Genomic DNA, 22,725 nt, shown 5'->3' with positions numbered 1-22,725 from the left:
CCTCTGACAACCACCAATCTGTTCTCTGTATCTAGGGACTTTTTTTTTTTTTTTAAGATTCCACATGTAAATGAGATCAGATGGTACTTAAGACATCTCCTTAAAAATAGTGTTCTAGCGCTAAATGTTGGCGTGGAAAATAAATTTTATTTCATTTTTTGGTAATTGTTGGATGGAATCTAATAAAAACAATTCTCCTTTGTTCTGAGATTTCATTAAATGTGTAATTTGGGACTGTCTCAACTTATTTTATTGTTAGGTAATTGAATAACAAGGATAATGGAGTACGAGTACGGAAAAGTACTTTATAGAAGGTTGTAGCAGGATCCAGAGGAAGGACAGGAAAAACCTCCTGAAGGTGGTAAGAGGCCATGTTTTAGCAGGACAGCTTCAAGTAATTAAGCATGATTGCCTGGCTGTATGCATGGTGTCTGGTTCAGAGTAGATGCTTAATAATGTTGGATAAGGTAGCTGATGAACAAATGAGTAAATAGAACTCATGAGAAAATAGGGAAGTATAGGAAATGAGGTGGAAAAGGTTACCTAGATTATGAAAGCCATCACTGATTTCAATTTTTTGCTATCAAAGGTTGTACTGTAATGAAGAGCCTCATAAGTATATCTTTGTTGTCATGTATGAGAGTTTCTCTGGTGAAAGTCTAGAGGTAGAATGGCTGAGACTTCTAGCATTTACACCTTCCCTTTTACTGGTTGTTAGTAAATTGCTCCTGCATACACTGTATGTTAGCCAACGTGACAATAAATAATATTTAAAAAAAATAAAGTTCAAAACTACAAAAAAGGCTATTGGTTTATAGTCTCATAATATGTAAGTTTTCATGAGTAGGAAAAGACATTTACTGACACATAACTGACAAATTCATAGTATATGAATAACTTATGTGACTCCAGGAAAAACAACCCAACAAAAAACATGGACAGAAACAGACAAGTCACAGAAAAGGAACTCAAATGGCTCAACTCCATTTGTAGCCAGGAAAAGAGAAACCTAAAATGTGCTCATTGGAGGTTTGTCTTAACTATGCAGAAGCTTTTCAGACAGTGCACATTGTTACTGTTTGACAAAAAAGAAGGTATTAACTTATGGGGGAGTCTTTGAATAGGGCTACACCTAGCTCAGAGAGTGCCTTTGAATTAGAGATACTCCTCCTGGACTGACAAAAGTCTCTTCACCAGGACTTAAGGCTTGGCAAGCAGCATAAGCCGGATTTCAGACCTGCTTGCATCAGGCATTCTTGTGCAAGGCACAATCTGTGCAATGTACATGAGTCCCTGACCCTGAAGCATGTCTGTTGAGTCCTAGGTTCCACAAAGAACACTGTAAAACTTGCTGCCAGATGGATGGTGTCACTGAAGGGCTTTAAGCAGGGGGAGTGATACTGTAGATTATAACTTGTGGTTGTAAGAGTATTTTGCATTGTAGACATTACAATATTTCAAAGTATATTCCTAAGTATACTCTCATTTCATCAGTATTAAAATTCTAAATAGTATATAGAGAACGTATTTTATCCCAATTTCACATATAAAAAGCTGAGGTTAAAAATGTATCTTTATTTATACTCTGCTGTTTCCAAAAGATAATGAAGGATTAAGTGAGTTGAACCAAGGTTTCATAGTAGGCAGCGAAGTCTCATAGCTATTAGAGTTCTTTCTATTTTATTGGTGTTTTTTTTTATTGAAGTATAGTACATATAGTATTATGTTAGTATAACATAGTGATTTGACAGTTATATACATTATAAGATGTTCACCACGATAAGTGTAGTTACCATGTGTCACCATACAAAGTTATATAATTATTGACTGTATTCTTGATGTTACACTTTTCATCCTCATGGCTTATTTATTTTATTACTGGAAGTTTGTAATCCCTTTCACCTATTTTGCCTACCCTCCACCCATTTCTCTCTGGCAACCACCAGTTTGTTCTCTACTTATGAGTCTATTTCTGGGTTTATGTCTGTTTGTTGTTTTGTTTTTTAGATTCTACATTTAAGTGAATTCATGTGGTTTTTATCTTTTTCTGACTTGCTTCATTTAGCATAATATCTTCTGGGTTCATCCATGTTGTTGTGAATGCCAATACTTCATTCTTTTTTTTATGGCTGAGTAATGTTCCATCATTTATATTACATATATATGATGTATGTACACACACACACACACACACACACACACACACACACACATCTTTACCCATTCAGCTATTGATGGACACTTGGGTTACCCCATATCTTGGCTATTGTAAATAATGCTGCAGTAAACCTAGGGGTGCATATATCTTTTTGAATTAGTATTTTCATTTTCTTTGGGTAAATACCCGGTAGTGGAATTACTGGGTCATATGGTATTTATTTTTAATTTTTTGAGGAACCTCCATACTGTCTTCCATACTGTTTGCACCAGTTTACATTCCCACCAACAGTGCACAAGTGTTCCCTTTCCTCCATATCCCTGCCAACACATTGTTTCTTGTCTTAAATCTTTGTTGTAAAATAAAACCAGATACAGAAAACTGCACAATAAAAATGTATAGATTGAGTTATATAGCAAACATCTTGAATCCTTGTAACTACCATCAAGCAAAGAAATAGAACTCTTTTCAGCTATCCCCAAACCCCTTCCATGTGCTTTGTTCCAAGCATAACCCTCTCCTTCCCACAAAAGTAGCTGTTATTCATAGTTTTATAATAATAATTTCTTTGTGTTTCCCTGTAGTATAGTTGTGCCTTTTTTTAAGTCAATCTTACTGAGGTAAAATTTATATATTGTAAAAATCACTGATTTTACGGAAATAGACCTGTGAGTTTTTAATGAATGTATAGTCATGTAACCAATACACAATTCTCCCCAAACTTCCCTCATGTTCCTCTGTCATCAATCCCTACGGTTTTGTCTTTTCCAGAATGTCATATCAATGGAATTATAACCTTTGTGTCATGCGTCAGTCCCTTAGCATAATGCTTTGGAGATTCTTCCATGCTGTTGCCTAAAGTAGTGTGCCCCTTTTTATTGCTGAGTAGTGTTCCATTATGTGGATGCACCACCATTTGTTTATCCAGGTGCCAGTTGTTGGGCATTTGGATTGTTTCTAGTTTGGGGCTTTTATGGATGAAAACACTGTACATATTCTCATATAGGTCTTTGTGTAGACATATGCTTTCAGTTTTCTGGAGTAAACATTTAGGCATTGAATTACTAACTAGTTCATATGGTAAATATATTTTTAATTTTATGAGAAACTGCCAAACTATTTTCCAAAGTGACTGTGTTACTTTCTATACTCACCAGCAAAGTATAAAAGTTCCAGTTGGGTGATCATTTTGGATGATCAGTTTATTTAGTTTTAACCATTTGGATGATCAGTTTATTTAACTTTAGCCATTCAATTAAGTAGTGATATCTCATTGTGGCTTTAAATTTGTATTTCCCTAATGACTAACGATGCTGAGCATCTTTTCATGTACATATTTGCCACCCATACCTCTTCTTTGTCAAGTATCAGCTCAAATCTATTGCTTAAATTTTAAAGGTTGTATTGTGTTCTTCATAAATTGTAAGAGTTCTTTATGTGTTCTAGATGCAATTCTTTTATCAAATATTTTTTTGAAAATATTTTCTTTTAGTCTATGACTTTTACTAATTTCTTTAGAGGAACAGAGGTTTTAATTTTGATTGATGTTCAATTTAATCTTTTTATTTTCTTTTACAGTTTGTCATTTTTGGGTTCTGTGTAAGAAGTGTGTGCTTATTAACCCACAGTCATAAAATTTTCAATTATGTTTTCTTTTGAAATTTTACAGTTTTAGTTTTTACTTTTAGGTCCGTGGTTAATTTTGAGTTGAATTTTATATGTGGTGTGAGCTAAGAGTCAAGATTCTTTTTTTCTTTTTTTGTTTTTGCAAATGCATGTCCCGTTGTTCAGTGTGATTTAATTACTGTGACACCTGTGTTGAAACTCAGTTGACCGTGTGTGTGCTTCTCTTTCTGGACTCTCTAGTCTGTGCTATGCTCTGTGTGTCTGTCCTTATGTCAGTGTCACACTGTCTTGATTACTGTAGCTTTATAGGAAGACTTGAAATCAGGTAGTGTAAGTCTTTCAACTTTGTTCTTTTTCAAAGTTGTTTTTTTTTTTGCTATACTAGTCCTTTTATTTTCCATATAAAATTTAAAATCAACTTTATCTCTGCAAATAAATTTGTAGAGTTCTTTGTGAATTTTGCCCATTAAATTTTTTTGTCGTATCTTATAAATCTCCCGTGAGATTTTTGCCCATTAAATTTTTTTGTCGTATCTTATAAATCTCCATTAATCTGCAGTAGAGATTGGCACACTTTTTCCATAAAGCTCTGGATAGCAAAGGCTGTTTGTTTCACAGGCTCTTTTGTCTCTGTCACAACTCATCAGCTCTGCCATGTTAGTGTGAAAGCAGCCATGGACAATATATAAACAAGTGGGTGTGGCCGTGTTCTTATATAACTTTATTTACAAAAACAGAAGTTCAGATTTGGCTCACAGACCAGTAGCTTACTAGCCCTGACGTATTGGTTCTGCCTCTATCCCTTTCTTAGCAATTTTCCTGTTAAAGAATCTGGGCAGTTGGACCTGTGTACTTTCCCATAGTCTGGGTTTGCTAATTGCTCACTCATGGTGCATTGCAACATGTTTCCCTGTCCTCTGTGTTTGCTGCAAAGTGGCAGCTGCAACCAGAGGGTTTATAGATTTAATTTGATCACATTAGTAAGACTATAGCTGGTGGTCTGTTCTTTCATTGGTAGGCATATAATGTCTGGTTACGTCTCTGTGTGATCTTAGTAACTATCGATACTTAGTGCTTAGCTTTTGCTGGTGGTTTTAACCTTTGTTATTATAGTTGTTTTGACTCACTATTCCAGTTCACTTTTGTTGGATTGCTGCATAGACACATAGTATTAGTATTATAGGCTTTGGTCCTGTATTGTTCCCAGGACTTCTTGATGCTGACTTCTCTCTTTCACTCTCACTTAGGAAAGCATGGTGGAATGTAAATGGATGAGAATGATGATTATTTAATTTTATATTGAATCATAACCTGCCAATTTGGTTCTTTATTGTTAGAAACAAATTACTTGTCACACATTGCACAATCAACCTGAGCACACCCAATTGTAAATCACTATCCTAAACTATGCTGCTTAGCTGCTTGATTGATGGTATGCATGCATGCATGCATGTGTGTGTATGTGTGTATGCTCTGTATCCCTCAAAAACATTAAATCACATTTTTATTACTAGGGAATCTGGGTAGTATACAAAGCATGAGAGCCAGAGGAGTTAGTAATTTGCTGGAGGTGTAAGCCCATGCTGTCTACAAATGACATATAGCATAGAAGGCATGATAAGCTGTCTCCTTTATTTACATCCTAAATTTTGGAGTCTGTTGTTTGTAAAACTGGCCCAAAGTCTATCATTTATATAGGTAACGACAACTTAGTTATAAAGCATTTCCCCAGTGATGATAATGAACAATCTCACTGTATCTCTTAAAATCACTTCAGTAGGTACTTTGCTCCCTGACCACTGAGTGCAGAGTAGCATGGGTATTTGCATAGCTTATTCTTTCCATTATTTATTTTTGGTGTATATATATATTTACTGACACCTTAAAAGTTAACAGTTCTAGTCAATATCTAATGTTTTATCTGTGTGAATTTATAAGAATGCCTGAACAGTTTTTTTATCCATTTCCTAATTGTTTTCCCAGGCTTTGGACATGATTTAATTTACACAGTTTCTTGCAAGAGTGAATGTGTATTTGAGTGGAAGTGGGTAAATGCATTACTTTGAGCAAAAGTACACTTTGCGACCTGTAATTTCTGTAAAGCAGTTATATATGATATATGTCTATAGTTAAAACACTTTGATGTATATTTCAAGTCTCAGAAGGTTTTGTGTATAATAGTCCCTTGTGAAAATATTGATTCAATACTAATTGCTGATCTCCAGTGGGGAAGTAGAATTGGTAAAGTGCCCGCATCCGACTATGTAGTGGGAAAATTATGCTGATGGAGTAGGAGGTTGTTTGTGTCTCTTTCAGGAAAGGACACATCTCCTTTTTCTCTCATCTAAAAATACCTCTTAAAGCTACTGTAGAATGATTTTTAGCTTACATTTTAAAATACTATATTAAGTTATATATTTGGATGGTATATGCAAATGGGAAGTACTCCACATTATTTCTTACTAAAGTGAATCTAGGAATCCATGTAGCAAGGTTGGTAAATGACAGCAAATGTTCTGAGTAGAGTTTCCACAGACTCAGCAATGGTATAAAATCATATTAATGAATTCACTGAGGTCAAAGAGATCTGATGAATTTAAAGATGAGGTAACCAGAGGAATCCTAATGAAAGCCAGAGACCTTTTTCAGTGCTATGGTAGCAAATGAAGTCGAATAGTTTGATTAGCTTCTCATTGGCCACTGATATTTGTTGAATGTTCCTAAATGGGAGAAGTATATTATAACAAAGTTAGGACAATGGTATGACAGGTTTCTGTAGTAGTATTATAGGTAGCTGTAAATGTGAAACTAGCTTTTCTTTTTTAAATGTTTATTTATTTTTGAGCAAGAGAGACAGAGCACGAGCAGAGGAGGGGCAGAGAGAGAGGGAGACACAGAATCCAAAACTGGCTCCAGGCTCTGAGCTGTCAGCATAGAGCCCGGCGCAGGGCTCAAACCCGTGAACTCTGGGATCATGACCTGAGCCAAAGTCAGACACTTAACCGACTAAACCACCCAGGTGCCCCAGTGTGAAAGTATCTTGATTAATTTACACCAGGACACATAGCAAATTATGAGGAAAAATTTTTTTCAAGTTTTTTTTTTTTTTTTTTTTAAAGTAAGCTCTATATCCAGTGTGGGGCTTGAACTCACAACCCCACATGCTCTACTGACTGAGCCAGCCAGGTGCCTGTTTTTTTGTTTTTGAACTATGAGTTTTCTTTTCTGAGAGAGCCTGTGTCATCTCCCAATTTCAATGTCAATTTAGTTTCTTCAGTAAAATATGAGAGATGTGCTGAAAACTGAAACCACAGTTGCCATATTTTATGCTTATCTGTGTTTATGGATATTATAAGTTTAAAAAAAAGCTGAGTGAAGTATTTTGTGCAATTATGAAAACCAAGGATAGTTAAGATACTGTTTTTTGAAACGATCTGTAGATTTCTTATATTACAAAGAATTGTAATTCCTTGCTTAGTAATATGAATTAATCATTCATCCTTTTGAAACCTGACTAAATTATAAACGGTCCTCTCCTCTTGGTCCAGAGGATAGTGGATAGCTCGTGTGAGGATAGATTTTCCAGCGGCCATTTCATCCCTCCACTCCCACAAATTAGTGGCATTTATTTTGATTTATGGTGATTGATAACCTCTCTAAAATGGGTACCGTCAGCCATTGTATCTGAGAGAAAATGTTTCTGAATGTTCTCTTTCTTAGTACCTTCCAATCTGAATATTACTCTAGAAACTTAGAAAAAGGTTCAACATTCCATATACCAAATTGGGCATCTGCTAGTTCAGCAGCTGTAAGGCTAACAGTCTAAGAACTGTAGTCATTTGGTTTCGTCAACACTCTTCAGTCAAGATCCTTGATCCTGGTACAGTTAAGGGAATTTATGTGGTAAGAGAGGTGAAAACAATTCATTACACATAGAAATGAGTGTCAGAGCCAAAATTAGGATTTGTAGTCTGTGATTTTTTTAAATTTGATGCTCAGCTTATTAAGCCCTATCAACCTGTTTAGTACAACATTATTTTCTTTTTTTTCAACGTTTATTTATTTTTGGGACAGAGAGAGACAGAGCATGAACGGGGGAGGGGCAGAGAGAGAGGGAGACACAGAATCGGAAACAGGCTCCAGGCTCTGAGCCATCAGCCCAGAGCCTGATGCGGGGCTCGAACTCACGGACCGCGAGATCGTGACCTGGCTGAAGTCGGACGCTTAACTGACTGCGCCACCCAGGCGCCCCTTAAAAATATTTTTTAAAAAATCTTTATTTTTGAGAGAGAGAGAGATTGTGAGAGGGAGAGGGCAGAGAGAGAGAGGGAGACACAGAATCTGAAGCAGGCGCCAGGCTTGAGCTGTGAGCACAGAGCCCAATGCGGGGCTCGAACTCACGAGCCATGAGATCATGACCTGAGCCAAAGTCGGACCCTCAACCGGCTGAGCCACCCGGGGGCCCCTACATTGTTTTCAAAAGAATGCACTCACCTTTCTTCCAACATTGAATCAAAAAAGCTGCAGTTCTTTTTTCTCTGTTAGAATTAATACAGCTTTTAAATAATTCTGTTTAAAAACTATTGATAGTAATTTTCTCTTTTTAAAGAACATGATTACTTTAGAAATATTAGCTGTTTATGTGTTTTCACAGCAGTAACCCAGATAATAAAAATGGACCAAACATTTATATTTAAATATGTTATGTCAGTGTTTTTATTGGGAGAAGAAAAAGAACCCATATTTTAAAACACTGAGATGTGTAGGGAAAAATTAATATTTTATTTATTGTTCTTATACCAAAATAATGTACCTTTTAGTAAAAATGTTAAAAATGTATATAATTATAGTTTTATTTAACATTAAGTATAATGAACATAAATGTAATTGTAGACTAGAGCAAAGTAGAAGCAGGTTTTGCCTTTAGAGGTACTTAAAAAGGCAGTATTTTCTAGGTTTTCTATTCATTTACCAGGTGCCTGTTATGTATTGGACGTAAGGGGTACAAAATATCACAGACCTTGCCCTCATAATGCTCACAGTCTAGAGCTGAGATGGACAGGCGTTTATATCCAGTGTGAGAGACGTAATGAGAGGTGTGTACATGGCACTGAGGAAGACTGCAGACGGAGAAGATCCAGCCTCAGCTGGTGGTGTGGGAGGTGGGGGAGTCTGAGAACGTTCTTGCAAGACCAGTTGTTTGAAATATGTGTAGGCGTGTCATATGGAATGGGGATAGGAATGCAAGTTCCTGGCAGAAGTAACATCATGAGCCAGGTATTGAAGACCGAGAGCCTGAAAATTGCAAATGGTTTATTATGACAGAGTATTAGTAACGGCAGAAGGAGTACCTGTCTGCAACTGGTGAGAAAGCCCTAGAACAAGGGTGTGCGTGCGTGTGTATTTGTGTATGTGTGTGATGTGAGAGAGACGAGGGTTGGAAGAATGAGGAAGAAGTGGGGGGGAAGGAGAGACAGACAGAATATGAGAAAAGTAACCACCCTCCAGGTAAGCAGTAGTAGATCAAGGGAGGCAGAATGGAATCCAAAGACAAGAGAAAGTTAGAGCAGGGGTTTTGCCTCTTTGAGGCCTTTGAGAGACACAGGTATATCCTGACACAAAGGTGGGAAATTATTTGAATGAGAATATTAGGAATTGTAATGTTTGTTTCCATTCTCTCTAAAGACTCCAATTAAAATACACACATCTGGGGGCGCCTGGGTGGCGCAGTCGGTTGAGCGTCCGACTTCAGCCAGGTCACGATCTCGCGGTCCGTGAGTTCGAGCCCCGCGTCGGGCTCTGGGCTGATGGCTCGGAGCCTGGAGCCTGTTTCCGATTCTGTGTCTCCCTCTCTCTCTGCCCCTCGCCCGTTCATGCTCTGTCTCTCTCTGTCCCAAAAATAAAAAAAATAAACGTTGAAAAAAAAAAAAAATAAAAAAAAAAATAAAAAATAAAATACACACATCTGAAGAGATAGGAAATGATAGGCTATTAGTGCAGAAGATAACTTGGGGATTTGAGGAGGTTAATAACTCTCCATCACTTGCCATTTCTTTGCCTCCTGTGCTGAACTTTTTCAGGTTTCTAGCCTCTACATGTTAAAATGCTCTAAGGCTTAGATCTCTGAGCTTTTCTCTTCCTCATACTCACTCCCTAGAAAACCTCATCTGGTTCCAGTTTTAAATATCATTGATATACTGAGGACCCCCAAATTTATGTCTCCAATTCAAACTCTCCATGTTTGACTGCCTTTTTGATATCACCACTGAGATCTAAAAGGTACCTCAAATAACATGTCCAGAAAGAACTCAGTTTGTCACCTAGACTGGTCCTTCTGCAGTTTTCCCCAAGTCTGTCAATGGCAACTCTATTCATTCTGAAGCTCAGGCCAAAACCCTTGGAGCTGTTCTCTGTATAGATAGACTTTAGTTTTGAGAATAATTTTAGATTTACAGAACAATTGAACAGATAGTGCAGAGGTTTCCCATATAAGCCCCAGCCCAATGCAGTGTTTATTAGTGTTATTTTTAACATCTTGCATTAGTGTGGTGCATTTGTTATAGTTAATGAACCCATATTGATACATTATTTTAACTAAATCCCATGGTTTACATTAGGGTTTACTCTTTATTGAACACTTCCATTGATTTTGACACATTCATAATGCCATGTGTCCACCATTACATACAGAGTAGTTTCACCACCCTAAAAATCCCCTATGTTCCATGTATTCATCCCTTGGACCCTACCCTGAACTCCTGGCAGCCCCTGAACTTTTAATTTCTCTATAGTTTTGCCTTTCCCAGAATGCTGTATAGGTGAAATTACACAGTATGTAGCCTTTTCCTATTGGCTTCTTTCACTTAGCAATATGCATCCTTGCCACCATGGCATTTTTTGTGTTTTGAGTTTTAGCTATGCTCATAGGTGCATAAGTAGTATCTTGTGTTTTTAAATTTGCAGTTTCCCAATGACATATGATGTTGAGCATCTTTCATATGTTTATGTGCCACCTGTGTATCTTTTTTGGTGAAATGCCTGTTTAGATCTTTTGCCCACTTTTTTTTTTTTATTTGGTCTGGTTGTTTTTCTTTTTGTTGAGTTTTAAGGGTTTATGTATGTTGGATACGAGTCCTTTTGTCAAACACGTGTTTTGCAAATATTTTCTCCCACCGTGTGGCTTGTTTTTTCATTTTTTTAATAGTGTCTTTTGCATAACAGAAGTTTTAAATTTTAACAGAGCCCAACTAAGTAATCTTTTCTTTTGTGGGTCACACTTTTGGTGTTGTATCTAAAAACTCATCACCAGGGGCTCAGTTGGTATGGGTGGTTCAGTTGGTTGAGTGTCCGACTCTTAATTTTGGTTCAGGTCATGATCTCATGGTTCGTGAGTTCAAGCCCCACTAATAGTGCAGAGCCTGCTTGGGATTCTGTTTCCCTCTCTCTCTGCCCCTCCTCTTCTTGTTCTCTATCTCTCTCTCAAAATAAATAAAAATAAAATTTAAAATAAAAATTTAAAAAACTCATTGCAAATTCCAAGGTCACTTAGATTCCCTCTTATATTGTCTTCTACAAGTTTTATGATTTAGTGTTCTACATTTATATCTATGATCATCTTTGAGTTAATTTTGGTGAAAAGTGTAAGGAGCGTATCTAGATTCATTTTCTTTCTATGTTGATAGTCAATTGTTCCAGCACCATTTGTTGAAAAGACCGTTCTTTCTCTATTGACTTGCTTTTTGCTCCTTTGTCAAAGATCAGTTGACTGGATTTTTGTGGGTCAGTTCTGGGCTCTTTATTCTAGTCCATTAACCTATTTGTCTATTCCTTCACCTATACCACATGGTCTTAATTTACTATAGCTTTATAAGTCTTGAAGTTGGGTAAGTCAGTCCTCTCACTTTGATCTTCTTCAGTCTTATGTTATTCTAGGTCTTTTGCCTTTCCATATAAACTTTAGAAACAGTTTGTCCATATCCACAAAATAATTTGTTAAAGCTTTGTTTGGGCTTGAGATCTGTAGCTCTCTTTGGGAAGAATTGGCATGTTAACAATATTGAGCCTTCCTATCCAGGAACATAGACTGTCTATTTATTTAGATTTCCTTTGATTTCTTTCATCAGAATTTTATAGTTTTCCTTATATAGATCCTGTACATATTTTTGTTAGGTTTATGCCTATTTTATGCAAGTATAAATGATGTTGTCTTTTTTATTTCAGATTATAGTTGTTCATTGCTGGTATATAAGAAAGCACTTACTTGACTTTTCTATATTAACTTTGTATCCTGTAACCTTGCTATAATCTCTTACTAGTTTTAGTCCACCTAATTCTCATACCCCAAATTAATACATCAACAAATTCTGGCAGTTCTGTCTTAAAAGTATATTCCAAATCTGTCATTTCTCCCCACTTGTGCTACACTGTCCTTACTCTGGTGTAATCTATCACCCGCTCTACAATTGCAGCCGATAAAGTAGTCCTCCTTTAGAACACTTACCACATTTATTGCTACTCAATATATTATATATTTGGTAGTCTTTGATTGTTTCCTATCTTCCTTCCTCCACTAGAAAATAACATCCATGAAAGCAGGAACTTTGCTCTTTTTGTTGCTATTGCCCCAGTGTCTAGGTAGTACTTGGTCTTAATTAAGTATTTGTTGAATGCGTGAATGAATGAATGAATGAACTCTCAGACTACTCAGTTCCTGCAGCAGAGACTTGCTAAATAACATTATAAAGAACATAAAGATACGCTACAAGCAACCTTCCAAGAGTTTCCAAAGAAAATTAGAATGTCTGAAAAATCCATCCATTTGCAAGGTTTATCACTGTTTCCCACGCTTTATACCGTAACTATAATATGCATCTGCAAATAGCGAACACTCACAGGTCTGAAGAGGCACTCAGCCAGTGCTATGAATAGCTTCCTTACTTCTTAGTTAAATTCTTTTTCATTTATATCCTCATTGCGCACCAACCACCTTTCAACCCTTCTTTTTCCTTAGTGTCTTGAGGAAAGGACTTACATTAATGGTGGAGTAAAAGGTTACCAAAAATAATTGAGTTCCTTTTTTAGGATGTTTGAAAAGATGTTCTTAGTTATAAGATTTAATCCTAAAGTGCTACATATGTCACTGAAGGATACTCCATTATTTCCCTGTAATCAAAAAATATTTCTTCTCTCCAAAAGTATATACTTTATTACAAATGCATTTAATGACCATTATTTTATTTGAGGCCTGAAGCCTAATAACTGATAAAACAATTTCTGTCATTTGGTTCCCTGCATATCAAAATGTGTGTCCTCATACTGCCTCTGCTGAAATCTGTTGCTGGAAACCCCCAATTCCAGCAGTGTCTTTCAACTGACACAGCATTTTTTCTCTTAGCCTCAAAAAAAAAAAAAAAAAAAAAGAGCTTGAAGTTTATTTTAGCAGAATGGCTTCCCACTGGGGTGAATGGCCACACAGGAACTTAATTATTCAATAATCCAACCTTGGGACTTAAGCTGCCTTGATTTTTTTTTTTTTTTTTTTAAACTAAGAAGACATTGGCATCATTCCCAAGGAAGTGGTCTGTTATCCTTGAAACTTTTCATCAAGGTCGAGCCTGTGAATGAATAAGGCTTCTTTGGTACCCTTGGGCACCAATTTAATTTTGTATTGTGTTTCAGAGTTGCATTATGACGTGTTGTTCCAATAACGAGGCAGATCAAGGAGTATGGCTTGATACAGTTACAGTATGTACCAGTTTGGCCACCTTGAAGAGGACAGGACACACTGCTTTCTGTGGATTGAAATTAATAATAATTTTAACCTGTTATACATTCTATTTTACAACATTTGAGCTAAAAAAACGTTTTCAACTTGTTTGTCCTACGTACAGATCTTCAGAGATCACTCAGTCTCTGTTAGGGAATCGTCACAGAAAAATGAATGCTAAGATTTACAGAAGGCATTTACATACCTTGGAGGAAGGGCAGTAGCCAGATAACGTTACCTATGTGTTTGCCTCAGACTTTTTTTTTTTTTCAACGTTTTTTATTTTTTTATTTGGGACAGAGAGAGACAGAGCATGAACGGGGGAGGGGCAGAGAGAGAGGGAGACACAGAATCGGAAACAGGCTCCAGGCTCCGAGCCATCAGCCCAGAGCCTGACGCGGGGCTCGAACTCACGGACTGCGAGATCGTGACCTGGCTGATGTCGGACACTTAACCGACTGCGCCACCCAGGCGCCCCATGCCTCAGACTTTTTCAAGTGAGCTCTTATGAAACTGCAGAATTACTCTGTGTCCAGTATGTTTAGCTCTTCTCTGAAGTTATGAGAAGGAAAACCTGTCATAAACCTCAGCTTCTGTTACTGCTGATCAACAACTGTCATTATTACTTATTTCTTTCTTTAGGTTTTTCCTTTGAAATACAGTGAACTTGAGACCGGGAACTTCTTATTATGAATGCATAGGTTATGTTTTTCATATGTGGATTTCTATGAAATAAGAACTATAAATAATTTTCTTATCTAAATTATTTTAGATTTGTGTGATGACACATCTCCCCAATATATTTCCAAAGAACTGAGCTTTAAAATTTTTCACATATAGGAAACTTTGTTCTGAGCTTTCTGAGTTAAGATTTCAGGCTGCAAACTTGTTAGAAGTCAAGTGAGATTGTAGTATTTTAGTGCAGCTTCATTGTTCTCAGCATCTTTACAACTGTGTGTGATTTTTAAAGTAGAACTTTGGAACCTTTTGTTATATTGTTGCTGTTAGATTGAGAGAGTGCAGTCTGTTGACTTAAAGGCAAAGTAACATTTTTAGGAGTTTATCAGAGTCCCATAAAGGAGACAAACAATGAAGATCTCCAGTAGGGAAAAATGATAGCGCTGCTTTGATGGCGTTGCTTTAAACATTTGCTAAAAACAGACCAGAAGAGATCCTGAACAAGAATCTTTGTAAGACTTCCCTTCAATGCTTTTAGTTTTATTCTGTTACTACTGAGAAAACTCACTGGTAGTTTTCCCCCAACACACAAACAAGTAGGATAAACAGAGCTCTGAGATGGGAACTTCCATTTCATTTTTGACAGTGATTTCCCTCAACTCTGAAGACAAAACCCCTTTTACAACTCTGAGCTAATTTTCACATGTTAGGTTTCCCACATAGGTGTTTTGAGTAAATTTGAAAATGTTTTGCTGTTTATATTAAAGAACTCTGGAAACAAATATGAATGAGATGGAAATTTCTATCCTAAAGTTTAGTATATGGGCTAGAATTCGCAAACAGTTTGCCTTAGGAAAAAGCCACACGCATACATGCACGTGCACATGTACATGCACACATGTATATGTTTCTGATTCAAATGATACCATATCTTAAGAAATGGAAACTATGTAAAAATTGCCTTAATAGGTTGTTTTTTTTTCCCCCTTCCATCTGTGTCCCATCCTTGTCATACTCTGCCAATTAGGGATATTTAAAGAAAATTAATTTTTTTGGTTTGTATTTTAATTCCAGTTAGTTAACATATATTAGTTTCAGGTATAAATATAGTGATTTAACACTTCCATATATCTCCCAGTGCTCATCACAAGTGCACTCCTTACTCCCCGCCACCTATTTAACCCATCCCCCTACTCTCCTTCCCTCTTGTAACCACCAGTTTGTTCTCTATAGTTAAGAGTCTGTTTCTTGGTTGGTTTTTTTTTTCTCTCTCTCTCTCTTTTTTTTTCTTTTGCTTGTTTGTTTTGTTTCTTAAATTCCCCAAATGAGTGGTATCATATGGTATTTGCCTTCTCTGACTTATTTTGCTTAGTATTATACTCTCTAGCTCCATCCATGTATTGCAAGTGGCAAGATTTCATTCTTTTTTATGGCTGAATATTATTTCACTGTATATATATATATATATATATATATATATATATATATATACCCCAAATCATCTATTCGTCAGTCAGTGGACATGTCAGCTGCTTCATATCTTGGCTATTATAAATAATGCTATGATAAACATAGTGGTGCATGTATCCTTTTAAGTTAGTGTCTTTGTATTCTTTGGGTAAACACCCAGTTGTATGATTGCTGGTTCATAAGATAGTTCTATTTTTAACTCTTTGAAGATCCTCCATACTATATTCTTCAGTGGCTGCGCCAGTTAGCATTCCCAACAACAGTGCAAGAGTGTTCTTTTTTCTCCACACCCTTGCCAATACCTGTTGTTTCTTGTGTTGTTTCAAGGTACCCGCATGGTCTTGTTCTGGTGGAGATCCTCTTCCTGTTTCAAAGCCAGCATCTTCTCACTGTGTCCTCACATGGTGAGGGGCAAGGGATCTTCATGGGGTCTCTTTTACAAGGCACTAATTCCTTTATGAGGGCTCTACCCTCGTGACTTGGCCTCCCAAAGGTCCCACCTCCTAATATCATCATCATTGGGGTTAGGATTTCAGCATAGGAAATTTGGGGGACGCATTTAGAATCTAGCAGTATAGAAGTAGCTGAAACGTTTCCATAATTAGTGAAGATCCTTTGCCCCTTGTTCCAGGACAAGACCATGCTGGTACCTTGATCTTGGGCTTTCTAGCCTCCAGAACTATGAGAAATAAATTTCTGTTGTTTATAAGCTACCTAATGTTGATACTTTGTTATAGCAGCTTGAACAGATTAAGGCATATGCCATTCTCTTTCCTTCTGTAATTCTATTTACACATATGTTAGACTGATACTGTACCAAAGTCCTCTCATGTATTTTTTTAATTCTTATTTCTCTTTGTACTTTAATTCAGTTTCTTGTGACCTGTTTTCAGCTTTACTAACTCCTTTAGTTAGCCGTATGTAGTCTACCACTAAGCCTAGTTGATACTTTGAAAAAACATATATATTTTAATTTTAGAATGTCTATTTTCTTCAGAATTTTCATTTTTCTACTTAAATTTTTTTATCTTACCCATTTTGTTGGTGTTTTTCCCTCAATAGTGTAACATTTTTATAATGGTTATTTTAAGAGTCTTTAGCTATTCATTCCAACCAACATCTGAGTTTTTCAACAACCTTAGTTTTCTGAAGGTCTTCTTATATTGACTTTTTGCGCTTGATTATTACATTGTTTTTTTTTAATTAAAAAATTTTTTTAATGTTTATTTATTTTTGGGGGAGAGAGAGAGAGAGAGACAGAGTGCAAGCATGGGAGGGGCAAAGAGAGGGACACAGAATCAGAAGCAGGCTCCAAGCTCTGAGCTGTCAACACAGAGCCCGATGTGGAGCTCAAACTCACAGATCATGAGATCATGGCCTGAGCTGAAGTCGGACACTTAACTGACTGAGCCACCCAGGCACCCCTATTAGATACATTTTCTTGCTTCTTCACATAGCTTAGAATTGTTCACTGTGTCTGGACATTGTGTATAAATAAGAGACCCATGTTGTCTACTCCATGCCCCCAAGGAGCTCATCCTTTCCTCTATCTGGCAAGTAGAGTCAGGGCCTGATTTAGTCAATGTAGTCGGAAGTCAAGATTAGTCATGGCTGAGTTACAACTTTAGTTATCTCCATTCTCTTCTAGTTTCCGATGTCTTGAGAATGGAATCAGACCTCTCTCTTCCTGAGGCCTTTGTGATTAGAGCTTGCTTGCTATTTTCCAGTCCCTTCCCTAACTTCTCATGCTGTCCCCTAAATGCAGCATTAGTCCTATAAAGGAGAGTTGGTGAATTGGAGGGACTGGTGTCCCTACAGACTTCAGTCCACCATGCTAGGTCATGTGTGGCTCTTACAGGTATTGATGGCTTCTCTTGTCAAAGTGAAGTTGCTCGCCTGTGACTGGCTTCCTCATCTAGCCACTGTGCCCACACTTTGCAATTGCCCTCAGGGATGGAAGTGGCTTATCTCATGTTCTCTACTTACCTGAGAAGGACTCAGTTCTCATTAAAGTGTATTTCCTCTAAACTCTGTGTTCACATTTCTTTTATGCCTTTAAAGAAAAATGTGATATTTTTAAAAAATTCAGGTGTTTTTTCTTTGTTATGGTAGGAATGGCCGTTTTTGAGGCCTTCTACATTCTAATTAGAAGTAGAACCTCCTTCTGCTCTTCCTTTTGAATAAATAGTTTTGAAAAAAAGTACACTGCCCTGATGGTCATTTCTTACAATTCGTATTTTTAACCTTTTTCATAGTATACAGTAGGGGTCAGCAAATCTTTTCTGAAAGGGCCAAGTAGGAAATATTTAGGCTTTGTGGACAAAGTAGCAAAATCGTGGCTATTGTGTAGATACTTCTATGACCATTTATTTTTAAAAAAAATTTTTTTTAACATTTATTTATTTTTGAGACAGAGACACAGCATGAACGGGGGAGGGTCAGAGAGAGAGGGAGACACAGAATCGGAAGCAGACTCCAGGCTCTGAGCCATCAGCCCAGAGCCCGACGCGGGGCTCGAACTCACGGACCGCGAGATCGTGACCTGAGCTGAAGTCGGACGCTTAACCGACTGAGCCACCCAGGCGCCCCAATGACCATTTAAAATGTACCATTTAAAGACAGAGGTCATTCCTAGCTCATTAGCCATGAAGAAACAGATGAATATAGTTGGCCAAGTTCTGGTGTGGAGACAAGTGATAAAATAATTAGAATGTTTTGATGAATAAAAAGCAAGCAAATAGCAGATACTTTCAAGAAATTCTAGGGAGTTCTTTGATACACCATCTACCATGGTATCTACAGTAGTAAGTACCAAAAATGATCGTGATCTTTCAAGACCAGGTAAACTTTTATTTAGTACAATAGGATTGCATAGTAAACTTTAGAAAAGTATTTGTCAGAAATATATTTAGCCATATGAAATCTTTGTTCAAAGCTTCATTCATTCATTCTGCCCAGATATTCTACTACAATATTGGGCATTGGGCTAATGTGTTTATCTTCAGCACTGAAAATGGGTACAGTCCAATGGAAAACAGACACTGAGAGGTATAAATACAAGGTAGCAATTACAGTAGTATAGGTTTGCACAAGGTGCGTCTGTAGGGTAAGATACATGACTTTGCCTAGATGTTGGGGAAAGGTGACAGGGAAGACTTAAGAGAGAAGATGATGTTTTGCTAATTCCTGAAAAGGAATTAAGATTTTGCCAAGTAGACAGATTTTATATATCCAATAAATGTTGCCTGACAGTTATGCTTAACAACTCAAGTATTACCATATTGTTGACTTGACTCACTCAAGGTCGTTTTAGAAATGGCTTGACTCTGAGGAAAAAAAGTTAGAAACACATTCCCTCCTTATATCATTACATGCCTGTGAACACTTAAATGAGAGGTAGTAGGTAAGCACCCTTTAGCAACTGTTTTCACAAACCACTTACCACTGGGTGACATAAAGTGATTAAGTGATATTTTAGCAAGAATAATTTAGTTCCAGCTTTCTAAAAGTTTATTGCTGGTTTTAAATCACTAAATTCTCCAGTCTCTATAATGTTTTTTTTTAATTATAATTATTGTAGTAAGAATGCTTCAAAGCAGAGACTTTTCTTTTTAGATTGTTTATAGATTTAATAGCTAATAAGATGAGTGAAGAGTGACCATAAGAATTTTTACTTAGGGATGGGAAGTAGAACTTAAGGGGATAAATTACACTTGTGCTAAAGAACACAAGAGTATTGAGTTATTTATGTATTCACTTGTAGCATGTTAATATGCCAGTAAATCTTTTTCCAATTTCTGGAGAATTGGTTAGCTTAATGAAAAAAACAACTGATCATTTTTTATTTGCCTTTTTAAGAAAGCTCCTCTGGAGGATACATTTTACTGAATTATTGAACATAGGCTTTATTGAGTAGGTAATAAGGATTTTTAGTTTGTGGTAAACAAAAGCTAATAGAACTTTGAAGACCTAGATATTCGATTTGGTACATTATTTTCCATAGCAGGCAAACTGAAATCCTTTATAAAATTGATGCTTGATATATAACCTTATAAGAAAAAAGTTTTATTCCTCTCTATATTTTTCTCTTAGCTTCTGTTAAGTATCAGAATACATATTGAGAACCATAAAAATATTTATATTCATATATAATAATTCCAATCCTTGGAAAGACCCAACAGAAACAACTAACCTCATAACCACATCTTTGTTAGTACCCTCCTCCCCCTAAAAGGCCTCAAAGAACTTTATAGAAATAGGGGGATGATTGGGTAAATTTTGAGTCAACAGATACTATATAGCCATTTAAAGGTAGAAATGATTAATACCATGTAGAAACTTGGAAATGTTTATTATAACCTTTTTTTTTTTTCAAAGCAAACCTGAATACCACATTGTTCTGCCATATGATACCAAGTTGGAAAATTGGACAATGAATGCCCAGGATCCCTAGACAATGTAGACTCACCGAACACTGTTAGTACCCTATTCTGTAGGTTCCAGAATGCAGTAATTCTGTCATGTACGATGATCAGGAGAGACGGGTAAATACAAAAGGGACTGAAAGATGGCTTTCAGTAAATGGCTCTTAGTTGCAGGATTTTCTGTATGAGATGGCAACTTTAGATGTTTATATTTGAGCTTTCAGACATTTCCTGAGTCAGCACTGTGGATATAATGTTACTGACTCTCTCTTCCCCAAGATTTTACAGTGTTTGATCTTATTATTAATTGAGTGACTATGAATCCTAAATGTATTATGGCTTTATTTTCAGGATAAGGGAGATCTTGAAGGCATCTCGAAAATTGCAAGGTGATCCAGATTTGCCAATGTCTTTTACTTTGGCCATAGTGGAGTCCGATTCCACAATAGTCTATTATAAACTTACTGATGGATTTATGCTGCCAGACCCTCAGGTCAGTTTTGAGGCAACTATCAGTAAACAGTGGAAAAAAAAAAAAAGAAAATTATGACATGTTTTGAAGTGTGAATCAAGCCATTCAACTTCCTTTGCAATATGAAAATTCAAGGAAAAAATGACCTGATTTTCACACCTCAGAAAACTGGCTGTTTTGTTTAAAGTAATATGTTCCTAGGTTTCACAAAAATAATTAGATTTACTTATTCTTTAGAGAATTTCATCATTTCCTAGAGTACTTTATAAAGTCATGATATTATTTGATAATTAACTAATGTGGAATATAAAGGCTTATAAAAGTTTCAGCCAAAAGAATACATCTTTAGAAAATGTTAAATGGGTTGGCATTTTGATAGGAATATTTTAATAAAGTAAATATGTTGTATATGGTTTCTTTATATTTTGTTGGTGTAATTGGGATAATTACATTAAATATCTATCTGATTTTGCTTTTAAGTTACCTTCCATATTGGGGAAAAGGTCCATCCTGATCTTTTTTTTTTTTTTTTTTTTTTTAATTGCAGAATATTTCCCTTAGAAGATGACACCTATTCTTCCTGATGCTTACTTTGGGATTGGATTTGAGATCCGTCAACCTGATTCATCCTTTATCTCAGAGATAGTTAGGGTTGACTTAGCTGGTCCCATTCCATAAGTTTTTCTTTTTGAGGAATAAAACTTTCCCAGATAGAAGAATTTTTTGTTGTTGTTCCTAGGTATAGGATAGTTGCTCTAGAACTTTCTTATCTGGAGACAGTTTAATTATAGTTCTATACAAATTTATGCTTAGGATGTGTTCAGAGGGGTAGAACACATGTGTTTCTTCTGTCTCCCCCACTCATAGCTGCCTCACTGTTCGTTGCCGCCACTGCTTAACACGTTGTTGAGACTGTCACCTTTTTCTTATTCAACGCACTTAGTGCCTTTTGGCCACTACAGCTAGCCTGGAATGGCATTTCATGGACACCTTGACATCTGGAGAGTTTGCTCAGTTTACTTTTAAATCCCCAAGTTTTCTTCCAGTTGGTTTTTATGTGGCAATTACTGTTGACTTTACACCAAAAGTAAAAATATGCTCATTCCAACCGTAAAAGTATATGCACAGGTGGATTAATAGGGACCAGAGAAGTGCTACCTATGAAAGTACGGGGCCTTGCTTTCCATTCTTATTACCATTGCCATTATTGTATCCTGGCTAGAATGTTAGAGAGATGGTGAGGGACAGTGCCAGCCGTAGAAACATCTTTGTTAGGTAGACCCAGTTATTCCACTTTTGTTTAATACCTCCCAATTATGTTGCCTAGAGTATACAAAATTATATGCACAAAGATATTCTAAGTGGTATTAGTTGGAATAGCCCAAATTGTAAACCACTTAAAAGTTTAAGGCAGCGGTCAGCAAACTTTTACTGTAAATGGCCAGAAGGGAAATATTTTAGGCTTTGCAGACCATATAGTCTCTCTTCAAACTTCTCAAATGTGCTCTTTGTAGTACGAAAATAACCATAGACAGTATGTAAGTAAGTGGGCATGGCTGTGTTCCAATAAAACTTTATTTACAAATGTAGAGCCATAGTTTGCCAACCTCTGGTATAGGGAAATAGTCATTAAACAGATACAGATAGCCAATGTATCCAATGAATGGTACGTTATGTACTCATTAAACATTAGTAGTGAATATAATGAAAAACGTGAGAAAATATATAATTAATGAAACAAGATATGGAAGTGTATGAATGGGTAGGACCATGGATGTAAATAACACACCAAGCATATAAAGAAAGGGTGACAAATTACTAACTGCACTTACAGTAGGGTCACAGAGCAATAAATGGATGACTTTGTCTTCTGTTTTTCTTGTATCACTTTTATAATAACAATGTTTTAAAATAAAATATCTTGAGATCAATATTAGTCATCTATCATTGCATAATAATAGTACCACAAACTTAGCAACCTACAATAACATACATTTAATATCTCAAAGTTGGGTTCTTTGTAAGGCTGCATTCAGGCCAGCCTCATCTGAGGCTTGACTGGGCAAGGCTTCCTTGCCTTCCTCGTGTGGTTGTTAGCAGCTTTCGATTCCCTGTGGGCTGTTGGACTGAT

The 22,725-nt window shown here is 36.5% G+C and overlaps 1 protein-coding gene across 3 annotated transcripts in view; it reads left to right on the top strand.

Annotated features, from left to right (window-relative positions):
* TSEN15 (tRNA splicing endonuclease subunit 15) overlaps positions 1-22,467 on the top strand; it is a 29,977-nt gene extending 7,510 nt beyond the window's left edge. The window contains exons 4-5 of one of the 3 annotated variants that reach the window (XM_030302741.1): positions 20,474-20,615; positions 21,142-22,467. In XM_030302741.1, the coding sequence (XP_030158601.1) occupies positions 20,474-20,615; positions 21,142-21,162 (163 nt within the window). In that variant the 3' untranslated portion in view covers positions 21,163-22,467. Of the gene's footprint in view, positions 1-20,075; positions 20,175-20,473; positions 20,616-21,141 lie in introns of those variants that run through there. The other 2 variants (XM_030302742.1, XM_030302744.1) reach the window with 2 other exon arrangements.
* Positions 22,468-22,725: the final 258 nt, after the last annotated feature.

This window comes from Lynx canadensis, chromosome F1, assembly GCF_007474595.2.
Source record: "Lynx canadensis isolate LIC74 chromosome F1, mLynCan4.pri.v2, whole genome shotgun sequence".
Classification (NCBI taxonomy): domain Eukaryota; kingdom Metazoa; phylum Chordata; class Mammalia; order Carnivora; family Felidae; genus Lynx; species Lynx canadensis.
Note: the sequence above shows the minus strand (reverse complement) of the source record. Positions and strands in the feature narration are given on the sequence as shown.